We start from the raw sequence: 17,494 nt of genomic DNA on the forward strand, positions 1-17,494 counted from the left end.
AAAATATAGATATTTACACGAGTAAAGCGACCTGGAGTTTTACAAAATTCCTACATTTTTGTTTTAGACTCTTTTACAGGAAAAAGAAAAGAGACGGAAAGAAAAAAAAAAAAACCAAGAGCGGTCAGAAACTGCAGAGCTTCCATTTCGGTTTGTAAAAACCCCGTTTGGGGGTTGTTTCGGCGCTGCGGGGCGCGCGGGGGGCTCCGGCTTGTTCTGCCGGCGCCGGTTATCGGCGGCAGCGGGCGGGAAGGGGCGCGCGGAGCCCCGGCTCCGCCGTCCCCCTCCCCACGCAGACACCGTCGACAGAAAAGCGAGAAAGGAGGAAAAAAAAAAAAAAAAAAAAACCACTACCGAAAGAAAATGGGAAATAGGGGCAACGGGAGTTGCCGCCGCGTGAGGTGGTTGTGTTTGTGTCCGTAGAAAAGGAACAGCCTTTGGTTTCAACCTCAGGAGAGCCCCGGGAGCGGCTGCTGCTGAGGGGCGTTTTATGCATCCTGGGCCTGGGTAGGAAGCGGGGACCCCGGGCGGGGGCTGCGGCCGGGGGTCCCGGCTGCTGCCGGAGCCGCGAGCACCGAGGAGGCGGCCGGCTCTGCCGCGGCCCCGCCAGGGATCGGCGCCCAGCTCGCGCTTTATTTTTGGTTATGTTGGCTGCCTCCCTGGCCCCGCTAAATCCCTTTCGCCAGGGGACCCCGTCCCGGGGGGTCCCCGGCTCCGGACCCCCTTCCCTCGGCGTCTCGCCCCTGAAAACCGGCCGGCTCCCAGCCATCGGCCCCCGGAGCCGCTCGGAGCCCGTGCCAGGGGAAAGGGGCTCGGCCGACCGCTGCTCCCCGCAGCGGACGACACCCCCAGCCTCCCACCCCTCTTTTGGACCCCCCGAAGACGGGGGGACCGGGGGCAGAGCTCCGGCGCTCAGGGTGCCGCCGCCCCGACTCCTCCGTGCGAGCGAGAGCGGGGCAGAGGCTGCGGGAACAGAAATGACACCGGACCACGGGGAGACCCCGCCGATCCCCCGGGAATGCCAGAGGGAGCAACCCGCCCCAGAAGGTTTTGGGGGGCAGGGGGAGCGAGGGGGGCCAGGTCGGGGGTCCGGCGTCCCCAGCGCCGGCGGGCAGCCTGCGGGGAGCAGCCCCGGCAGCGGAGCGGGCTGGAGATACTGGCCTGTGCCGAGGAAGAGGAGGAGGAGATCCCAGACAGCAGAATGGAGCCGTCGGCCGACGCTCGCCGGCTTCCCGGCTTACGTTTCCTTCATTTCAGCGGAGCAACGGGGACCCCATCGCCCCCCGCGCGGGGCCAGGCGTACGGGGGGCTTCAAGCACCGCGGGAAGGAGGAGCTGGGCAAAACCCAACCTCACCGACCTGGCCCTGCCGGCACCGGCACCACCGGCCCCGCGGGGAGGCAGGGGGGTCCCTGCTTTACGCTCCGTGTATTTAAACTCATTAAAGCTCGGGGGGCAGTGGCCCCCCGCCAGGCAGGGGGGCTCGCAGCTGACGGAGGGGGAGTCCCGGGGGTTTTAGCACCTAATCTGAGGTTCGCTTCGCCCAAGAGCGGGGACGGGCAATGCCGGGCTCGCACCAAGGAAAGGGCTCGGAGCTCCAGGCTGGCGCGTGGCCCTGCGCCGTGCCGTGCCGGAGAGCCGACCGGGGCGGGAGAGGGAGGAGAACCAGTCTCAAAAATTCAAGTGAGACTTTGGGGGAGAGGGAGGAAAAAAAAACAACAACAAAAAAAAGGTTATAAAAAGAGAAACTAAGAAGCTTAATAAATAACGGAGGGAGGTGAGAGAGGTGGGGGGGGGAAAGCACAAAAAAGTCCGTTAATATTTAAATAACTCCATTTATAAAAAGGCAAATTGTTAAGAGCTCCCCCTCGTCGGGGTTGGTTTTTTTTTTTTTTTAGTTATTGATTTTTTTTTTTTTAAATATTTTTGTAGCCAAAGTCAGTGCAAAGGAGTATAAAAGAAAAACCAACAGTTCCATGCCCTAAGGGTGGCGGGGCTGAGCTAGAGACAGAGGAAGAGTGGAGGGCGGGCTGGGGGACGGCGAGGGGAGGGAGGGGGGTTTTAGCCGACTTTGTGCTCGCCCCGCACTATGTGGGAGGAGAACTCGTACCGGTCCTGGCTGTGGTAGCCACAGATGTTGCATTCGAAAGGGTCTCTGAAGCCGTGGCAGCCCATGTGGATGGTGAACATGACGTGGTCCAGGAAAAGGATGCGGCAGTGCTCGCACTTGAAGGCCCTGATCTGCTCCCCGTCCTCGTTGACCACCCGCAGGGCTTCTTTGGCGGAGCTGGGGGTGGAGCGGGCGGCCGGGGGTCCCTCCGGCAGCTTGGGGTCCTCTTTGGCGTAGGCTGGGCTCTGGCGGCTGCTGGCGCAGTTCCCCGCCGGCAGCTGCGAGCTCCGCTCTTCGTGGTTGCTCTCCGTGTCCGTCGAGTCCTGGCAGCCGTTGGTGGGCGATACGCCCGGCTCCCGGCCCCGGTACACCACCTGCACCCCGTCCGGCACGTCCTCGTGCCCCTCGGCCGCTTCCCGGCTCCCCGGCATCTCCAGCCGACCCGGCAGAGGCTGGATCTGGGTGTAGACGGAGCTGATGACGGGGGTGACTTCCGAGATGCAGTTTGTGGGGGGGAGCCGGAGGGGGCGAAGATGCTCCCCCCCCATCAGGGACAGGGAGCTGCCGTAGGAGGGGTCGAGGGGGTGGTGGGCCGAGACCATCTCCACGTCCTTCTCGAAGCCGGAGTTCACGTCGAAGGGGAGGTCCGAGAGGGTGAATCGCATCTGCTTCTCCCCTGCCGGGAAGGAGAGCGGCGTCAGAACGGGCAGGCTTGGTTTTGGGGTGCAAACCCCCCCCGTTCCCCAGCACCGCGTGCGAGACCTGCCCCGGCCCGGGATGGCGGGGATGAAAGGCGCTATGCGAACACCAGCCGCATGCCCAAGTGCGGAGTCTCAGCTCCCGGCGGGGTCCTGGCCTGCGGGGGGCCCTGGCCGGGCGCTCGAGCCCCACTCCAGCGCCCAGGGGCTCCCCCTCGCCCTCCTCTCTCCTGTCTGCCCGGGAAGCAAGGGGGGGAAAATCCCCTTACCCACGAATTTCTGAGGTGTCGATCGTTTCCGTTTGGTGAGGCTGTTCGCCAGCCGGTCAATAAACGTCGGCCGGTCGGACGAGGGGTGAAGCAGAGAGTCCGGCACTATCTCCAGGTCTCGCATCTCGTCACCTGGCAAGACAAGGGAAACCCGGTTCAGCCGGCAACCGCGGGACGGGGCGAGCGGGACGGGCACGCTGCGACCCAGGCCGGAGACTCCGCAGCCAGCGCTCGAGGCACGCCGCTCCTGCCCTCTGCTAGCTGGGACGGACCTACGGAAAGGCTCCCGGGCTGCCTGCTCCAGGCCCAGAGCTTACCCCGTCGGTGAATCGGTCGCGGGGGAGCGCCGGCAGCCGGTCCGCCTCCCTTCTTCATCGAGCTGGGCCCGCTCCTGCCACTTTGGGGAAGAGGAGCTGGCTTCAACGGATCGAAGTGCCCTCGCTTTTCTTGCCGGCTCTCAACCCCGGCCTGGAGAGACCTGCCCCGTGTCGCTGCCGGCGAGGGCAGCTCCGCCATTCCCGTGCCCCGCAGGCTACGGATCATCCGGTTAAAGTGTCCCGGCAGCCTTAACCGGTGAACCTCGCCGTAGGCACCGGTGGCTCTAGAGGGACCGGGTCCGGCTCCAAAAAGGTGAGGAGCCAGGAAGGCTCCGGCTTTGGTTCTTTGCCGGCGCAGCAAAGCCGGGGGGGTCTGTCCGCAGGCTCCGAGGAGGAGCCAGGAGGTGCCTCCAAGCCACGCGGTGCCCGTTTCCGACACCTGCCCGCAGGGGTAAATCCCCTACATCGCGGTGTCGTAGTTGTGTTCTGTTATTTACGGAAAACGCTCTCGGAAGTTCTTGCACTGGAAATAGGGGCCAAGGGTGTGTTTCGATTCAGGGGGCTTTGAAATTCGGCTGGCGGCGAGGGGAGGAACCAGGGAGGTAACACTTTGCACTTGCAGAGGCCTGCGGCATTAACCAACGCACACGCATAGCGCCTTTCATCCCACGATGGCCGGGGCACGGAGAGCGCCGGGGCTCGGGCTCTCCCCCGCGCGGCACCCCCCCTTTTCTAACGGGAAGGACGTCCCCAAAGCTCGACCCCCTCAGCCAGAGACGGGGCTGGAAAGTGAACCCGCGCCCCCGTTTCTCACCCTGCCGGCACCCCTCGCCGTGTCCCCGGAGCCGGGGAGGCAGCGGGGCTCCGGCCCCCCCAACCCGGCCGCCCCGCGGCACTGACCTTGCTGGCTGGCCAGCGACTGCGGTTCAGTGTTCAGACTCTGCAGGTAGTTGTGGCACCGCTCCTTGTGCTCCTCCAGCGTGCTCTGCTGCTTGTAGCTCCGGCCGCAGTAGTTGCACTTGTAGGGCTTGCCGACGGTGGGGGAGGAGACTGCAAAACACGAAACCAGAGCCCGGCCGTAAGAACAGATATCGCGCCCTCGCCGAAGAGCCCGGGAAAGGGCTGGATGTGCGTCGACGGGAGAGAAAAGCGGCAGGAATGGGTCGACAGGGAGCATCGCGGCGGGGCAGCGACCCTCGCCGTCAGCCCACCGCACCGTCTCGCTGTGCCGCGGAGAAAGGACCTCTCCCGCACGTCTCGAGCAAGGGTTTCCAGAGCTGGGAGCAAGAGCTGTGACCTGCGGCTCCCGGCTTCTGCCTCAGCCTTCCTCCCGACCCACCTACCCCGAACGCAGCGACCGCACGCGCCCCGGCACCTCCGCGATCTGCCTCCTCAAACGCCGCTCCCTGCCCGAGAAGGGCTGGATGCTCCGGGATTTTGATAGATGAGGAGTTACGAAAATAAATCAGAATTTGGCCAAATAATACCTAAACCAAAATGCCTCAGGCCTGGCTTTCACCCACGCTCTGCTCCCCGGACACCAGCGATATGGTTTCTGGCAGCTGCCCGGCCACGTTACGCACCCCCAGGTAAACCCTCGTGCTGGAAGCCCCGATGGCAAAGGCAATATTTAAGGAGGGCAGCTGAACCCCCGACATTTTAAACATTTCTGAGCATTTCTTCACCCTCCGATTGCCACAAAGTGCTCGGTGGCTGGGCCAGCGCTCGGCTGCTGTGCAGAGCGTGCGCACCCCCGCACCGAGATTCGTGATAAGACACTCGCCAGACACATTTTTATTCTCACCTCTCCCAATTTTCTCACTTCTGACTGAAAATCACCAAAGCCACCCAAGGTCGGCGTTCAGCCTTGCTGGCCGGTGACCGCCAGACAAAGGAGAGCGGCCGCCGCGTGCCGCGGAGCCGGCGGTGCTCCTCGCGGCGTGTTATTATCTGCACGTTTTAACCGGCAGACTACTTACAGTGAAAAATCATGACCCCTCCCGAGGGGAGATGGTATCTCTGAACCCCGTCGCAGTTTCCATCGCGCCACGAGGCTGCTGCCTGCGCAGGGGATGGGGAAACGCAAACGCTGACACGGGGGTTTTGTGCCGCTCGCCGGGTGATTGCTAATTAGGTATAATCACAGCGGTACCTGGGCAGCAGGCCAGCCGACGTCCTTCGGGCACGGGGAAAGGGCAAGGCGGTCCCCACCCCATCAAATACCCTGGGGAGGGGGGGAAAGGGATCCAGGCTCCCAGGGACCTGCCGCTGCGGGCTGATCACGCTCAGCACCTTTTGGGGGAGGCAGCTCGTTAGGCAAGAAGATGCTAATGGGCAAAAGGCAAGCGCGGGGAAGCTGCGGCGGAGAGGGGGGTGGGCTCTCCAGCCCCCTGCACACCCCAGGACGGAGAGCGCAGCCCCACGCGCTCCCTTCTCCCCGGCCACTGCTCTCACCCGGGAGCTCGCCTCCCGAAGCCGGCAGGACACCAAGCCACAGAGCTGTGCCACGCTGGGGAGGGAGACGCGGCCCACCAGGCAAGGGCCAGGGAGCACGGCGTCCCAGAGAAGCCCAAGAGCTGCCGTGCCCTTCCCCTCCAACGCTGCCCCACGGCGCGGGGAGGCTGGGTTTCGCAGCGGGGCAATGCCCTGAAATCGGCCGCTTTTGCTGGCGGCCGGAGCCCACGGCCCTCCGCCCGGGACGTGCCGGCAGCGGCGTCAGCCAGCCCCACGACAGCCGCCTGCGTCACGCTCGCCCCGGCCGGCTCGGGGAGGAGCGCGCTGCCTGTCGAGACCCGCCTGGACCCGGCTCTTTCTGTTCCTGTCAGATTTAAGGGGTTGTTTTGGGGTTTTTTGCAGCTTGTGGTTTAACCTTTAACTGCTTTTTAAAAACACGCATTTGCAGGCTGTAGGTGAATTCACATTTACCCCCCGCCCCAGCTTTGTCACCTGGATTCAGGCGAAGCGCTTTGCGCCGCGGCTGGGAAGCGGGGCCAGCACCTCCCCTTGCGATGGCTTGTACCGGCTCGCCCCAACGCCACCAGGGCCGCCCCCGACAGCAGCGGTCAGCGAGGAGACCGGCTGCGGCCGCGCGCGCCGTACCCCTGCCCGGTCCCAGCCCGGCAGCTCAGCCAAGCCGCAGGCAGATCCGGGAGTCCAGGAGCCACCGTGGATTTCACCACCGAAGCTCCGGGTTAGAAATCAATCCGGAGGAGCTGATGACAAGTGCAAATCTCTCCTCCCAGCCCTCCCCAGGCAGCAGCATTGTCGCAGAGCAGCTGAATATTGGTTTACTCCAGCCCCAAGGGAGGTGAGGATGCCACTAGCCTCCGAGTACCAACACAAAAATGCGCGTTAGGAATTTACTCCTCAAATCTAGCAATTTAGATGGGAGAGCCTCGACTCCAAATTCCATTACGTCTCATTAATCTCCATCACTCGCTCAGCTTTTAAACTCAAGAGCTCCCCAAACGGCTCGGTTTTGTTACTCCTAAACAAAACAACAACCCAAACCCCTGCGTGCGTTTGTGCTTCCCAAAGCTCCCCCGACGGCTGCGCTGGGATCGGGGGTGGCTTTCCAAGCTGGGAAGCTCCCCATGAATACCCTGAAGTTATTTCCTCAGGATCCAGCCTTCCCCTTCCCCGCCTCCGCTTGTGTTTCGGGGCTCTGGGGACAGGCAGCTGCCCGCGGCGCAGGGGGACAGCAGGACACGGAGGAGCCTGGGACCTGGCCATCGCCCGACCGCGCTGGCACGGCTCCCTGGGGACACGGGGACCGAGCCGTCCTCCTGCCCACACACCTCGGCAGCAAAGGTCTCGCTCCCGGCGCCGAGGCTCCTCTGGGGCTCTGCCCACGCCGCGGCGATGCCCTGCCGCAGAGGTTGCTAAGCCTGAGCTGGGCTTCCCCTCGCAGAGGGTCAGCTACGGCCCAGGGACGGGGTTTTACAGCGGCTGCAGGACAAGGAGGGAGGCTCCATCCCGAGCCGGGCTTTGCCTTGCGACCGGTCACTTTTACTCCTTAGTCTGTTCCTTGAAAACATCGTCATTTACCCCCCGCCACGTGCTCGCGTCTCGGACGGACTGGGTCCATCTGTCACCTAAGGCGAGGGAGAGGCTTCCAGCAAGCAGCGAGGTCTGCTTAGGATCCCCCAAGTTCTTCGCCCATGTAATACCCAAAACGTGAGCACGGGGGACGCTCTGCTCGCTGCCGGGCCCCACCAGGAGAAGTTTCTTCTGACCGAGCACAGCAAACAGAAGGGCTCCCTCCGAACACAAGCTCCAGGTTCATTTATTTACCGGGCTGCGAAGCGGTGAGGACTAAAAGGGAGGGAGGTCTCGGGGGACCGGCAGCTCATCTCAGCCGTCCCGGGTGTGGGCTGCAGCTTCTGATCTATTTCAGAGCAATGCAGCGTGTTTGATCTGGATTTTAATACCTCACTTTTTTGGACAGCACATCTTCCGAGATGAAAGCTCAGTGTCCCTCATGGGGACAGCATGAAACGCACATGCCTCTAGTTAAGGCAGAGGGAGGGAAAGCCAAGCCCCGCTGCCTTCCACCCAGGCAGGGTAACCGCTAGACTTTCGCCTGTGAAATCCACATTAAACGAAGGTTTTCTTAGTAATTAGCTCCCATAAAGACTAATTTTTGTTTGATATGTTGCGAGGGCTTGTCCCATTTCTGTGTCTCTTGACTGAAGGACTCAAGGCGACCCTTTCCATGCCTGGCAGCGGGGAGACGTCGGCGCAGCTCCGCCAAGGACCCACCTCTGGACGCTCAGCGAGGGCGGACGCCGTGGACAGGCGCAGCCCGAGAGGGGATCTCGACCCACAAGAGGAGCCATGACCAAGGAGTCCAGAAATGACCCTGCGCCCCCGGGGTCTGGACGGTTCGGGGTCCCTTGAAGGACGTTATTTAGGAGAAAGCCCCTGGGAACGCGAGGCAGGGTCTCACCAGCCACGGGAGCTGCTGGTGCCGCACGTGCCCCTCGGTCCGGGTCTGCGCATCCGCCTGCGCGACCCTCTTGGCGAGTCGGGGGTCCCGGGATGGGGCTCAGCCACGTAACACCCCAAAACCCCACGCCCCAACACGGAGGGGACGGGGAGGCTTTACACAAAGCGAAGAACGGAGACTTTCCAAACGGGACTCTGCTCCAGACGCACCAGAAGATTTTTTTCAAAAATCCAAGAGCCGTCCAGCTTCAGAGCACCCGTCCCCTGCCAAAAACGCATGGGCTGAAGGTCCCCGGGCAGGGGCTTGTCAGCGGCACCCCGGAAGGGCAGAGGGTAGAGCTGCCGGCAAGGCGAGCTCGCGGTGGACGGATGCCAAAGCCCTGCGCTCCGCCGCACGGCAATTCCTCCCCGAGCTGATGCAGCGCTGCCCAAGATGGAGCGCGGCTTGGCACTGGCCGAGCTGCTGCCGCTCGCAGCAGCTGGGGGCGGAGGGGAGGAAGACAGATGATGCTGATCGCTCCAGACTGAAGGACTCGTCGGGAGAGCTGTAGGCCTCGAGGCAGAGCGGCCACGGCTCAGCTGGTCCGAGCAGCCACCGCGGTGCTTCGCAGGGAGCCGGGCTGTCACCGGAGCCTGGCTTTGCTCACCCTCCGAGCGGGGCCCGAGGCCGCTAACCTCACCTCCTCCCCCGGGGCAAAACCGACTCTTTCCCGATCACCTCGGTATCGGAAACGCCACCCGCTGCCATATTCTGGTCAGGCTGGAGAGCCAGACAAGAGACCAAAAAAATTTTACACTGAGAAGCAGCTCTGTCCCTTGGCAGCGGGGATGGCCAGAGACAAAATATAATGGCCGGGAAGCTCCTGCAAACCCCCGAAGCTCCTCCTGCGCGGGCGCCGGGCGAGAACCAACAGCTCCGGGGGCCAAACCGCCCAGATTCCCCTCCGGCATCTCCCAGAAAGTCTCAGATGCGTGTGCGGGGGAGAGATGACAAACTCCCAAAAGAAACAGCAAAGTGGGAAGATTCATCCCCAGCAAGACGGGAGTTCAAACCCGGAGCATCACACCCTCCCGCTGAGGAGGGCAGAAACCTACGGAAAACTGGGGCTCTTGGGCCAGGCTGCGAGGGGGGAGCAGGTTTCTGGGCCCCCGGGCAAGGCTGCGATGAGAACAGGCTCTTCGGGGCACAGGTTTCTTCCTTCAAGGAAGCACGCGACACTCATTTCCATGCAGCGCTCGAAAGGTTAGAGTCACAGGTGTTCAAAGCCATCTGCGTGAACGTTAAAAGCCCCGGCAGCACCACAGAAACGCGCTGGTACGCAAATCAAGGGGAAAACGATCGCGAACCGGGGGGCCGGCTGGCGTGCTGCACTCCCACCCGTGGCCCCCGCCAGCTGTTACATCACGGAACCGGAGGGTGAAAACCACATCTCAAATGTCAGATTTGAAAAGGACAATGTCAAAACAACACACAAACAAAACCCCTCTGCGCTCATTTTCACTGGGGCAGGGCACACCCAAGGGTGGGACCTATCTTGACTCAATAAAATCTATTAAACATTTATCTTTATAAGAGAGAGATGCCATAACCCCCAGGAACGACTGGAACACAGCGGGACGGAGCCCCGCAGGCGTCCCTCCGGTCAGCGGAGCTCCCGGCCCGTTAGCCAGACGCTGACGCAGCCTGCCCTAGGCGCACGCTCTGCCGTCGGCACGCCGGCTCTGCGCCGCGGCCGCAGCGCAGGGACTGCAGCAAGCCGGGAGCCGATACGAGAGCAAGTTTGGCTGCTGTCGGTTCAGAGCTCGAGGCTGGCGCCTTTAGAAGCTGGGCTCAGATCCCTGGTTTTGTGCCACCATCGTGTGTTCCCTCCCTGCCTCCTCCTCCCCTCCCAGCCCGCGGCCAGCCAGCGCTACCCACCGGAGTGCGTCCGCAGGTGGCCGGTGAGCGCATCCCTCCTGCGGCAGGCGTAGTTGCAGAAGGGACATTTGAAGGGCTTCTCGCCAGAGTGCAGCTTGATGTGACGCAGGAGGTTTCCCTTCTGGGTGAAGGAGGCTCCGCACTGGTTGCAGTGGAACGGCCTTTCTCCTGCAAAACCGGAGCAGCGGGTGAAACTCCTGCTCAAAAGCATTCTCCAAGTCTGCAGAGGAGCAGCTCTCGAATTGACAGCCCGGGAGACCAGGCGCATTCACAGGTTCAGCAGCGCCGAACGCGCGCGAGAAGGAAAGCCCTAGGTTAACTACCAGACGTAGCGCTCTGGATGTGACCTCCGGCCTGGGGAGGGACGGGCCTGCTGCCGGAGGTCGGACAGTGACCAGGAAAGGCCAGCACTTTCCCGGACCTTTCCCCACTAACATCTTCTGGCTGCCATCCCCGGGGTCAGCGCCTTGGACCTGGCACCCATCTCCTACGGCATCTGCGCCCCCCAGCCAACACACGCTGGCCACCCGGCTTCAGAAATTCGCTTCCCTCCAGCCCACCCTGCCCCTGCCCCGGCAGCAACGCCGGCCTCGGGGCTGCCGCTCACCAGTGTGGCTGCGCTTGTGGACCATCAGCACGTTGGGGCCGATGCACACCATCCCGCAGATGTCGCATTTCAGCTTGCCGTTGGGCAGGCGAATGCCCCCGGGGGAGTGCGGCTCCTGGCCCGTCCCGTCGCAGTAGCCCAGGGGCTCCGAGAGCGAGTCCTCCACGATCACGCTGTCCTCCTTCTCGAGCATCCGGTCATCCTGTGACAGCAGCCGGCTGGCTTCCTCATCGCTGTACATCTCCACCTTGATAGAGTTTGCTACGAGGAGGCAGAAGGGATAAAACAGTCAGCGGAGGAAAAAAACTCTTAAGTTAAAGAAGTTGGGAGCACAGCTTAGGCAAGACTTACTCCTAAAAGAAATACTGTGATGCGTTAAGGGATTTGTTTGCGATAAACCTGCACCTTCTCGTTTTGTTGACTACTCAAGAACAGACAGCAAACACGGATCACACGAGGTTACGGGCTGGATGGCTTGTTTGCACACCCCAAGGATTACCGCTCTGCATCCCGCCTTGTAAGGTGACTGACTGAAGAAAAAGACATTTAGTTCCCCGGATTCAAAGGCAGAGGGGGAAAGAAAAACCACTCGTGCTTTTGAAGTACTGCAGAGGAAGCAAAGACGCCGCGTTTTGACTCTCTGAATCAGTAAAGGCTCAAAATCCACTGGCACAGAGCGCCTAACACGAGTCTCTTGGATAGTCAGCACATCTCGGCTCACTCGAGAAGCCATTGCTTCACTGCAAGTTTTCATCTTTGCTACAAGACCTGGGATCCGTCAGCTATCTGAAGGCAGAGAAAAGGACGGTGCTGCCCGAGACCCCCACCCCTGCCCCGGGCAGGCTGATCGCTGCCTCGCCGGCTGCCCCGGCTCGGGCCGGGCTCCCTGCCCGCAGCTCTGCCTCTTCCCCTTCCCTCGACTGCCGAAGAGGCTGCAGGAATCGGGCAAATACAGGGAGGGGATGAACACGCAGACACCCGTGGGGTGGCGTTTGGGCACCGAAAACCCGGAGGAAGCTGGTGTGAAATTCGGGAAGCGGACGTGAGCAATGCCAGGGACCAGGGAAAGGTCCCACAGCCGAGGGCTGGCCACTGCCGGGAGCAGCCGCCCCGCAGCGTTTCTGGTCCAGGCGAGAGCAGAGAGAGGGCAGGAGCCGGAGGGACCGTGCTCAAGAAGCCACCAAAGCCGGGCGACGGAGGGGCGCAGGGCCAGGGCAGCGGGTGGGTCTCCCCGCCGCGGGGCGGCCGCTGCGCCGCAGCAGAGCCCCCGGGTTTCCCTCCCCGCTGCCACCTTTCCTTCCTCCTGCAGCATCGGGAGCGGAGGCTGGCGAGGGGATGCACCAGCCCTGACCTACATTCCCGGCTGCTCTAATGATCTGTGGAATGCCACAAATCAAACACTCCCCGAGACGACGGCGACCGCTCCGCTCCCTCCGCTGCCAGCAAGTTGCACCCCGTGGGGACCGGGAGAGGGAAGGACGGGGGAAGCCTCTCCCTCTCCTCTCTCTGCTACCTCCCGGTGAACTTGTCCACCCAGACCCTGCACGCTTCCTCCCTCGGCCGAGTGTCCGAGCGGTCGTCCCACCTTGCGAGGCCAGCTGTACCCGCTGCTCGAGGGAGAACTGCCACCGGGACACCCTCAGCCTGGGTGAAAAGTCGCCTGTTTGGAGAGCCAGTCTTTAAATGATCAAATTGGAAAGTTTCCTCCCACTTTAAGCCACCGCCAGCAGCCGGGAGCGAGAGGGAATCCCCTGGGGAGGCTCCCCGGCGCTCTCCGGCCGAGGACAGCCACTCCTCGGCCGATCGCACCCGCTACCTGCTCCCGTAGCGCTGGTCCCGGCAGGCCAGAGGAAGACGACGATGGAGTAAAGTCGAATCCAGGTCACCCACATGGCCGTGCACTGAGCCCATGGGCTTAAACAAAATATTTACAGAATCCCTTTAAATATCAGATTCTTATTTCTTCCATTTAAAGCGGGAGGCTCTTCCCAGTCCCTTAAGAGGAGAACTGTGGGGGCTGGAGGAAACTGAACTTTATATACACAAAGGAGACTCTGCTGCTGCCCGGAGGGTAGGAGGCTGCGGAGCCCAGGCTGCCTTGTGGAGACAGGCGTGAGAACGGAGCAGGCTGAGCGCAACCACACAGAAATCCCAGCAGCTTCCAGATCTGGTGCTGACTCGACCCCTGGGGCCCATTCAGCTCTTTGTGAGAGTGTGAACGCTCACCCACGGTCCGGGGACGCCGACGGGCACAGCGTACCAGCCGAGGGGATTCGAGAAAACCTTGGTAACGTCCCCGGTACCAAACCATCCGCAGGATTTGACCTTTCAAACCCGGGGGGGTCTGAACAAACTCTCACGTCGGCCGAGGCAGGGACGATCCTTCCCGCTGGGCGAGCAGGAAGGCTTTGGGTCGCTTACCGGGCAAGGCGGATGCGTGGAGAGCGGAGATGGCGGCAGCAAGACGGTGCCAGTCCTGGGGAGACCCGCGCCTCCCGCTCCCCCGGGCACGGCGGACACGCGGCCCCCGAGGAGCCAGGCCACGCGCTCGGAGAGGAAAGCTCTCCGGAAAGGCAGGAGGGCGCTGGCTCTTCCCCAGAGCTAGGTACGGCTTCGCAAGGGGGGATTAACGAGGAGCAGCAGCATGGAAGTGATTCATCCGAGACTGCGTGAGGTTTATTGCTGGGTGAAGAGCCCAGGAATTCTGGCTCTCGCTCCCCTCCTTCCCTTCCTGGATCCTCGCGGCAGACAATGCTGCCTTCCCAGAGAGGCTCCAGGCAACGTGAACTGTGCATACACCCGGCCTTGGCAATCGCAGGCACTTTCAGACCGTCTGCGGAGCCACTGGCCAAAGCCACCGCTGGCTGCAGACTGGGAGGAGACTGCGGCTGAAGCATCCTCGCGGGGGGAGCAGAACTTTATTTATGCGTTGGCCGGTGCCACCGCGCTCCCCTGGGAGCGTCCAGGAGACCCAGCGCAAGCAGACGCCTCCGTGCACAAACGCGAAGTGAAAAGCTCCTCTCTCGGTGGCGGGAGCTGCCTGGATGAGTTGACGTTTGCTGCGCTTTGATTTTCTGGTTGGGTTTTTTTCTGTTTTTTTTTTTTTCTTCTCCCATTCCCCTGGGGACTTATTTTTTTTCCTGGGCAGAGAAGGGAGGCCAACTATTGTTCTGTAATTCTCCTTTCAGAACCAACGCAGAGTCCGGTCTCACTGGAGAGAAGTCTCTGCTGGCAGAACAGGTTATATAATATTCTTGCTCCTCTGGGGCACGACGCTTGCTGGATGAACCAGCTGTGAAGTCAAGTCAGATCAGAGGCAATACCATCACTCGCATCCTGCTGTTAAAGGGGAAGGGATCGTTATTGTCCTTTCAGCCAGCCCACGTGCTCAATTCCTTTTGCTTCTGATCAAGCGAAAAAGGCTGCGTTACCTCTCAGAACCGTCCTCTGCGAGAAAGCCAAGATTTTATTTCTTTGCAGAGCTTCTACGCGTTTTTATAGGGCAAATGTAAAATAAACAGCAAGTAATAAAAGGAAAAAATGGCAACAGAGCTAATTCATAACATTACTACTTCTGAAAACGTAAGGTTTTGGGTTTATTTTATCCTGGTTCAGAAAAAGCAACCTTCAAACGCCAGGACTTAACCAGAGGCGTCCCAAGCACCTAACTGCTGGAAGCCCACACGGATAAATTACGAGGGAGTTTCTCTGCCACGGAAAAGCAATAGGCAACCACGCGCTGGAAGGCGGGAAGGAGGGGAGATCAGAGCAGTGCCCGTCTTTTCGGTGTTCGTCGAGTCCATCTGGTAGAGACGGCCCAACTGCCGGCTCCTGAATACCGCGAGTGCAACTCAGAGCCGGACCTGCCAACTTATCTCCTTCTCATGCGTCAACACGACTTAGTGGCACGTACGGCCCGTGGAAACTCGACCGCTGCCCCGAGACGGCTGCGACGCAGACGGCGTCCCTGCGCGTTAGGCCTGCACCAGCTGCGCCGAGCTCATCCAGGGCCACGGCGTTCCTCAACGCACAAGGGAAAACTCACGTTTCTCATCGATCACCGCGGCGAGCGACGGGAGCGGACGGCATGCCAGGACGAGGGACAGACTGCAGCAGCTCTGAAATCAGACCTATTTTACTGAGGGAGGTTCTTAAATAAAACCGAAAAAGCAGTTTCATTCATTTTAAATAGAAAGCAAAGAATCCCATCAGTAGGCAGGGAAGGAGATGGGAAGTCTCGTGTTGTGGACAGGAGATTCGCCACACTGGTCCCGTTTCTGGATTAGTTCCCTGCCAGGTGCCAGCCACCGGCTCGGCCGACGGCACCATGCCAATGGCACCCTGCTGACGGCACCCTGCTGACGGCACCCTGCCGGGCGAGAGCGCACGGAGGCAGAGGCACGACCGGGCAAGACCTCAGGGGCCGCACGCCCGCTCTGCGGTGCCAGGACGAGGCGACAAGGGCTGGCGAAGAGGAGCTTCCCAAGGAGCACGCTGCCTCCCCGCTCTTCTGCTCATTGCTTGCGGGGGGAGCAGGCAAAGCCGGTGCCCGAACAAAACGGCAGAGCCTGGCCCAGCGAAGGCTGGGAGCTGGTGGTGTGTTTCATCACCCCGTGGCACCCCGGTGTATCCGAACATGCCCCGGGGCTCTCTGAATCTCCTGCAGCTACACAAATAACCTCCCGACGACTCCTTCACGTAGAGGCAGAGCTCCGCTGCTACGTGAACCGCGGTGCGTGCTGCAGACTCCAACCTGCCCCAGCTCCTACACGAGAGGAAGCGGAGCAGCTTCTCATTTCCCGCACAGCCTTCTAGACAGATATAAAAAATAACGTATTCCAAAGCAACCAATGGCTCTGCGGCCCCTCCAGAGCTGTGATCATTTACAGTCTGGAACACGCCGCTGCTTGAAAGTCAAGGTGAAATTCAGAACCACAAGGAAAGACCCCGAGTCCTCGGCATCGCCACAACCAACTCGAAAAACTCCGGGCTCAGCAACAGCCGGTGCCCAGGATCAGTAACCCGGCAGCTGCTCCGTGCAGAGACCAAAGCAGGGTTTTATCCTCTTTGGTTGGAAAACAAAGAGTCACACTCAGAAATCTGTCACAGCGGGAAGTCAGAATTTATGTCACGCCTGAGAGTGTGCAGGGTTTGGGGACACAACAGGCAGACCTTGGCATGGCTTTTCTCGGTTAAGTCGGCGTACTCACCACTGAGAGAGCGGCTCGGGGAGGAGTGCTGGCTGTTGGGTGTGCTCACCGTGGGTCCCACGATCGCCGAGCTGAACTCCTTCTCCAGAGAGGAATCCCCACTACCTTTGGGAGGAGGGAAACACAAGTGAGCGACGCCTGAAGCACGGCTTGTGGGTTTGCGCTGGCTACACCCTGCCAAGCCCTCTTCCCAGCACCTCCGCTTTGGAAAGGGGCCGCTGACGGGCCCTTCGGGGGGCTGGAGGGCACGGCTTTTACCCCAACGGCACCGTCTGCCACGCGCACCGGCACGGCCTGAGCTCGGTGCTCTCTGGACCCCAGTCCTCCAGCTGTGACCTCCTCAGACGCCACCGCCCCGAGCCAGCGCCGCGCCGACGGCAGCGGCACGCTTCGCTCTCCTCGCGGCATCGGTCGCCCACCTGAGCGACCCGTGCCTTCCCCTGCCAGGCTGACCCCAGCGCTCTGCCCGGGCGAGCGGGTCCCTTCGCCAGGCACCGGGGTCCCCCTCCCCGCCAGCCCGTGCCGAAGCGACGCTTCCCAGGCAGACACTCATGCACCCGGGAAGCCGAGCCCACCCCAGAGGGACCCTCGCGGTCCCTGGAAACAGGCCCTTGCCCATGCACGCCGAAAAGCGAATTCAGCGACACAGCTGCCTACCAGAGCACCTCCAGCCCAAGGCACTTGTGCGGCAGGCTAGACTCATTTTTTCCCCTTTGGGGGCTAGCAGGTTTCTGTTCCGGCGAGACCTGCCGGCTGCCAGCGCGCAGAAAACCCCCGGTCCCCTGCCAGCCCTCCCCACCGCACGCCCGAGAGCCGGGCAGCCGCCTGCAGCGGCCGCTCCTCGGCGATGCCGCAGGGACGGGGACAGCGGAGTTTCATGATGGAAAGTGCAGAAGCTCCATGAACGCCTTCAGCACAGCTGGGAATGTTATTTCTAAATACTTGCATCTGGAGAAACTCTCCTCTCGGTGCTCCCCGAGCCCAGTTCATCCCATTGTCTGATGACTACTGGGACGCTGAGCTCATCAGCCTCGCTGAGCATGGGAATCATTTATGGTAACTGCCCTCGGTGAGACAGCATCTTCTAAATCGCTGCTCGCCTGAGACCAAGCTGGGACACCCCAGCAGCATCCTCACCCTTCCCGGCTCCCCGCGGGCAGCATTTTAAAGAGGTTTTCTTTCCTCCTGGGGTCACAGCGACTTCGGGGACCCTGCCCTCTCCCCTCCCCACGCTTCGGCGAGGCTGGCAAGCTGCTGCCAGCGAGTTTGAGTCAGGCGAAGCCGACGTGTGCTGCCAGCCCCGGCAGAAGAGGTTAACGAGAAGGCTGAACAACGAGCCCCGCGGAGGAAAGCGCCCTGCCGCCGAGAGGGAGCCAGCCCCGTGCGTTACTCGGCGGGCTGGGGCCACGTCCTGCAGCC

The 17,494-nt window shown here is 61.6% G+C and overlaps 1 protein-coding gene across 7 annotated transcripts in view; it reads right to left on the reverse strand.

Moving 5' to 3' along the window:
* Positions 1-429: 429 nt before the first annotated feature.
* IKZF4 (IKAROS family zinc finger 4) overlaps positions 430-17,494 on the reverse strand; it is a 29,722-nt gene continuing 12,657 nt past the window's right edge. For 5 of the 7 annotated variants that reach the window (XM_082332637.1, XM_082332643.1, XM_082332642.1 and 2 more), the window contains 6 exons: positions 16,076-16,180; positions 10,866-11,126; positions 10,259-10,426; positions 4,294-4,443; positions 3,077-3,208; positions 430-2,785 (listed from right to left, as the gene is read on the reverse strand). In XM_082332637.1, the coding sequence (XP_082188763.1) occupies positions 2,061-2,785; positions 3,077-3,208; positions 4,294-4,443; positions 10,259-10,426; positions 10,866-11,126; positions 16,076-16,180 (1,541 nt within the window). In that variant the 3' untranslated portion in view covers positions 430-2,060. Of the gene's footprint in view, positions 2,786-3,076; positions 3,209-4,293; positions 4,444-10,258; positions 10,427-10,865; positions 11,127-11,216; positions 11,278-16,075; positions 16,181-17,494 lie in introns of those variants that run through there. The other 2 variants (XM_082332639.1, XM_082332640.1) reach the window with 2 other exon arrangements.

Source organism: Platalea leucorodia, assembly GCF_965183815.1.
Source record: "Platalea leucorodia genome assembly, chromosome: 23".
Classification (NCBI taxonomy): domain Eukaryota; kingdom Metazoa; phylum Chordata; class Aves; order Pelecaniformes; family Threskiornithidae; genus Platalea; species Platalea leucorodia.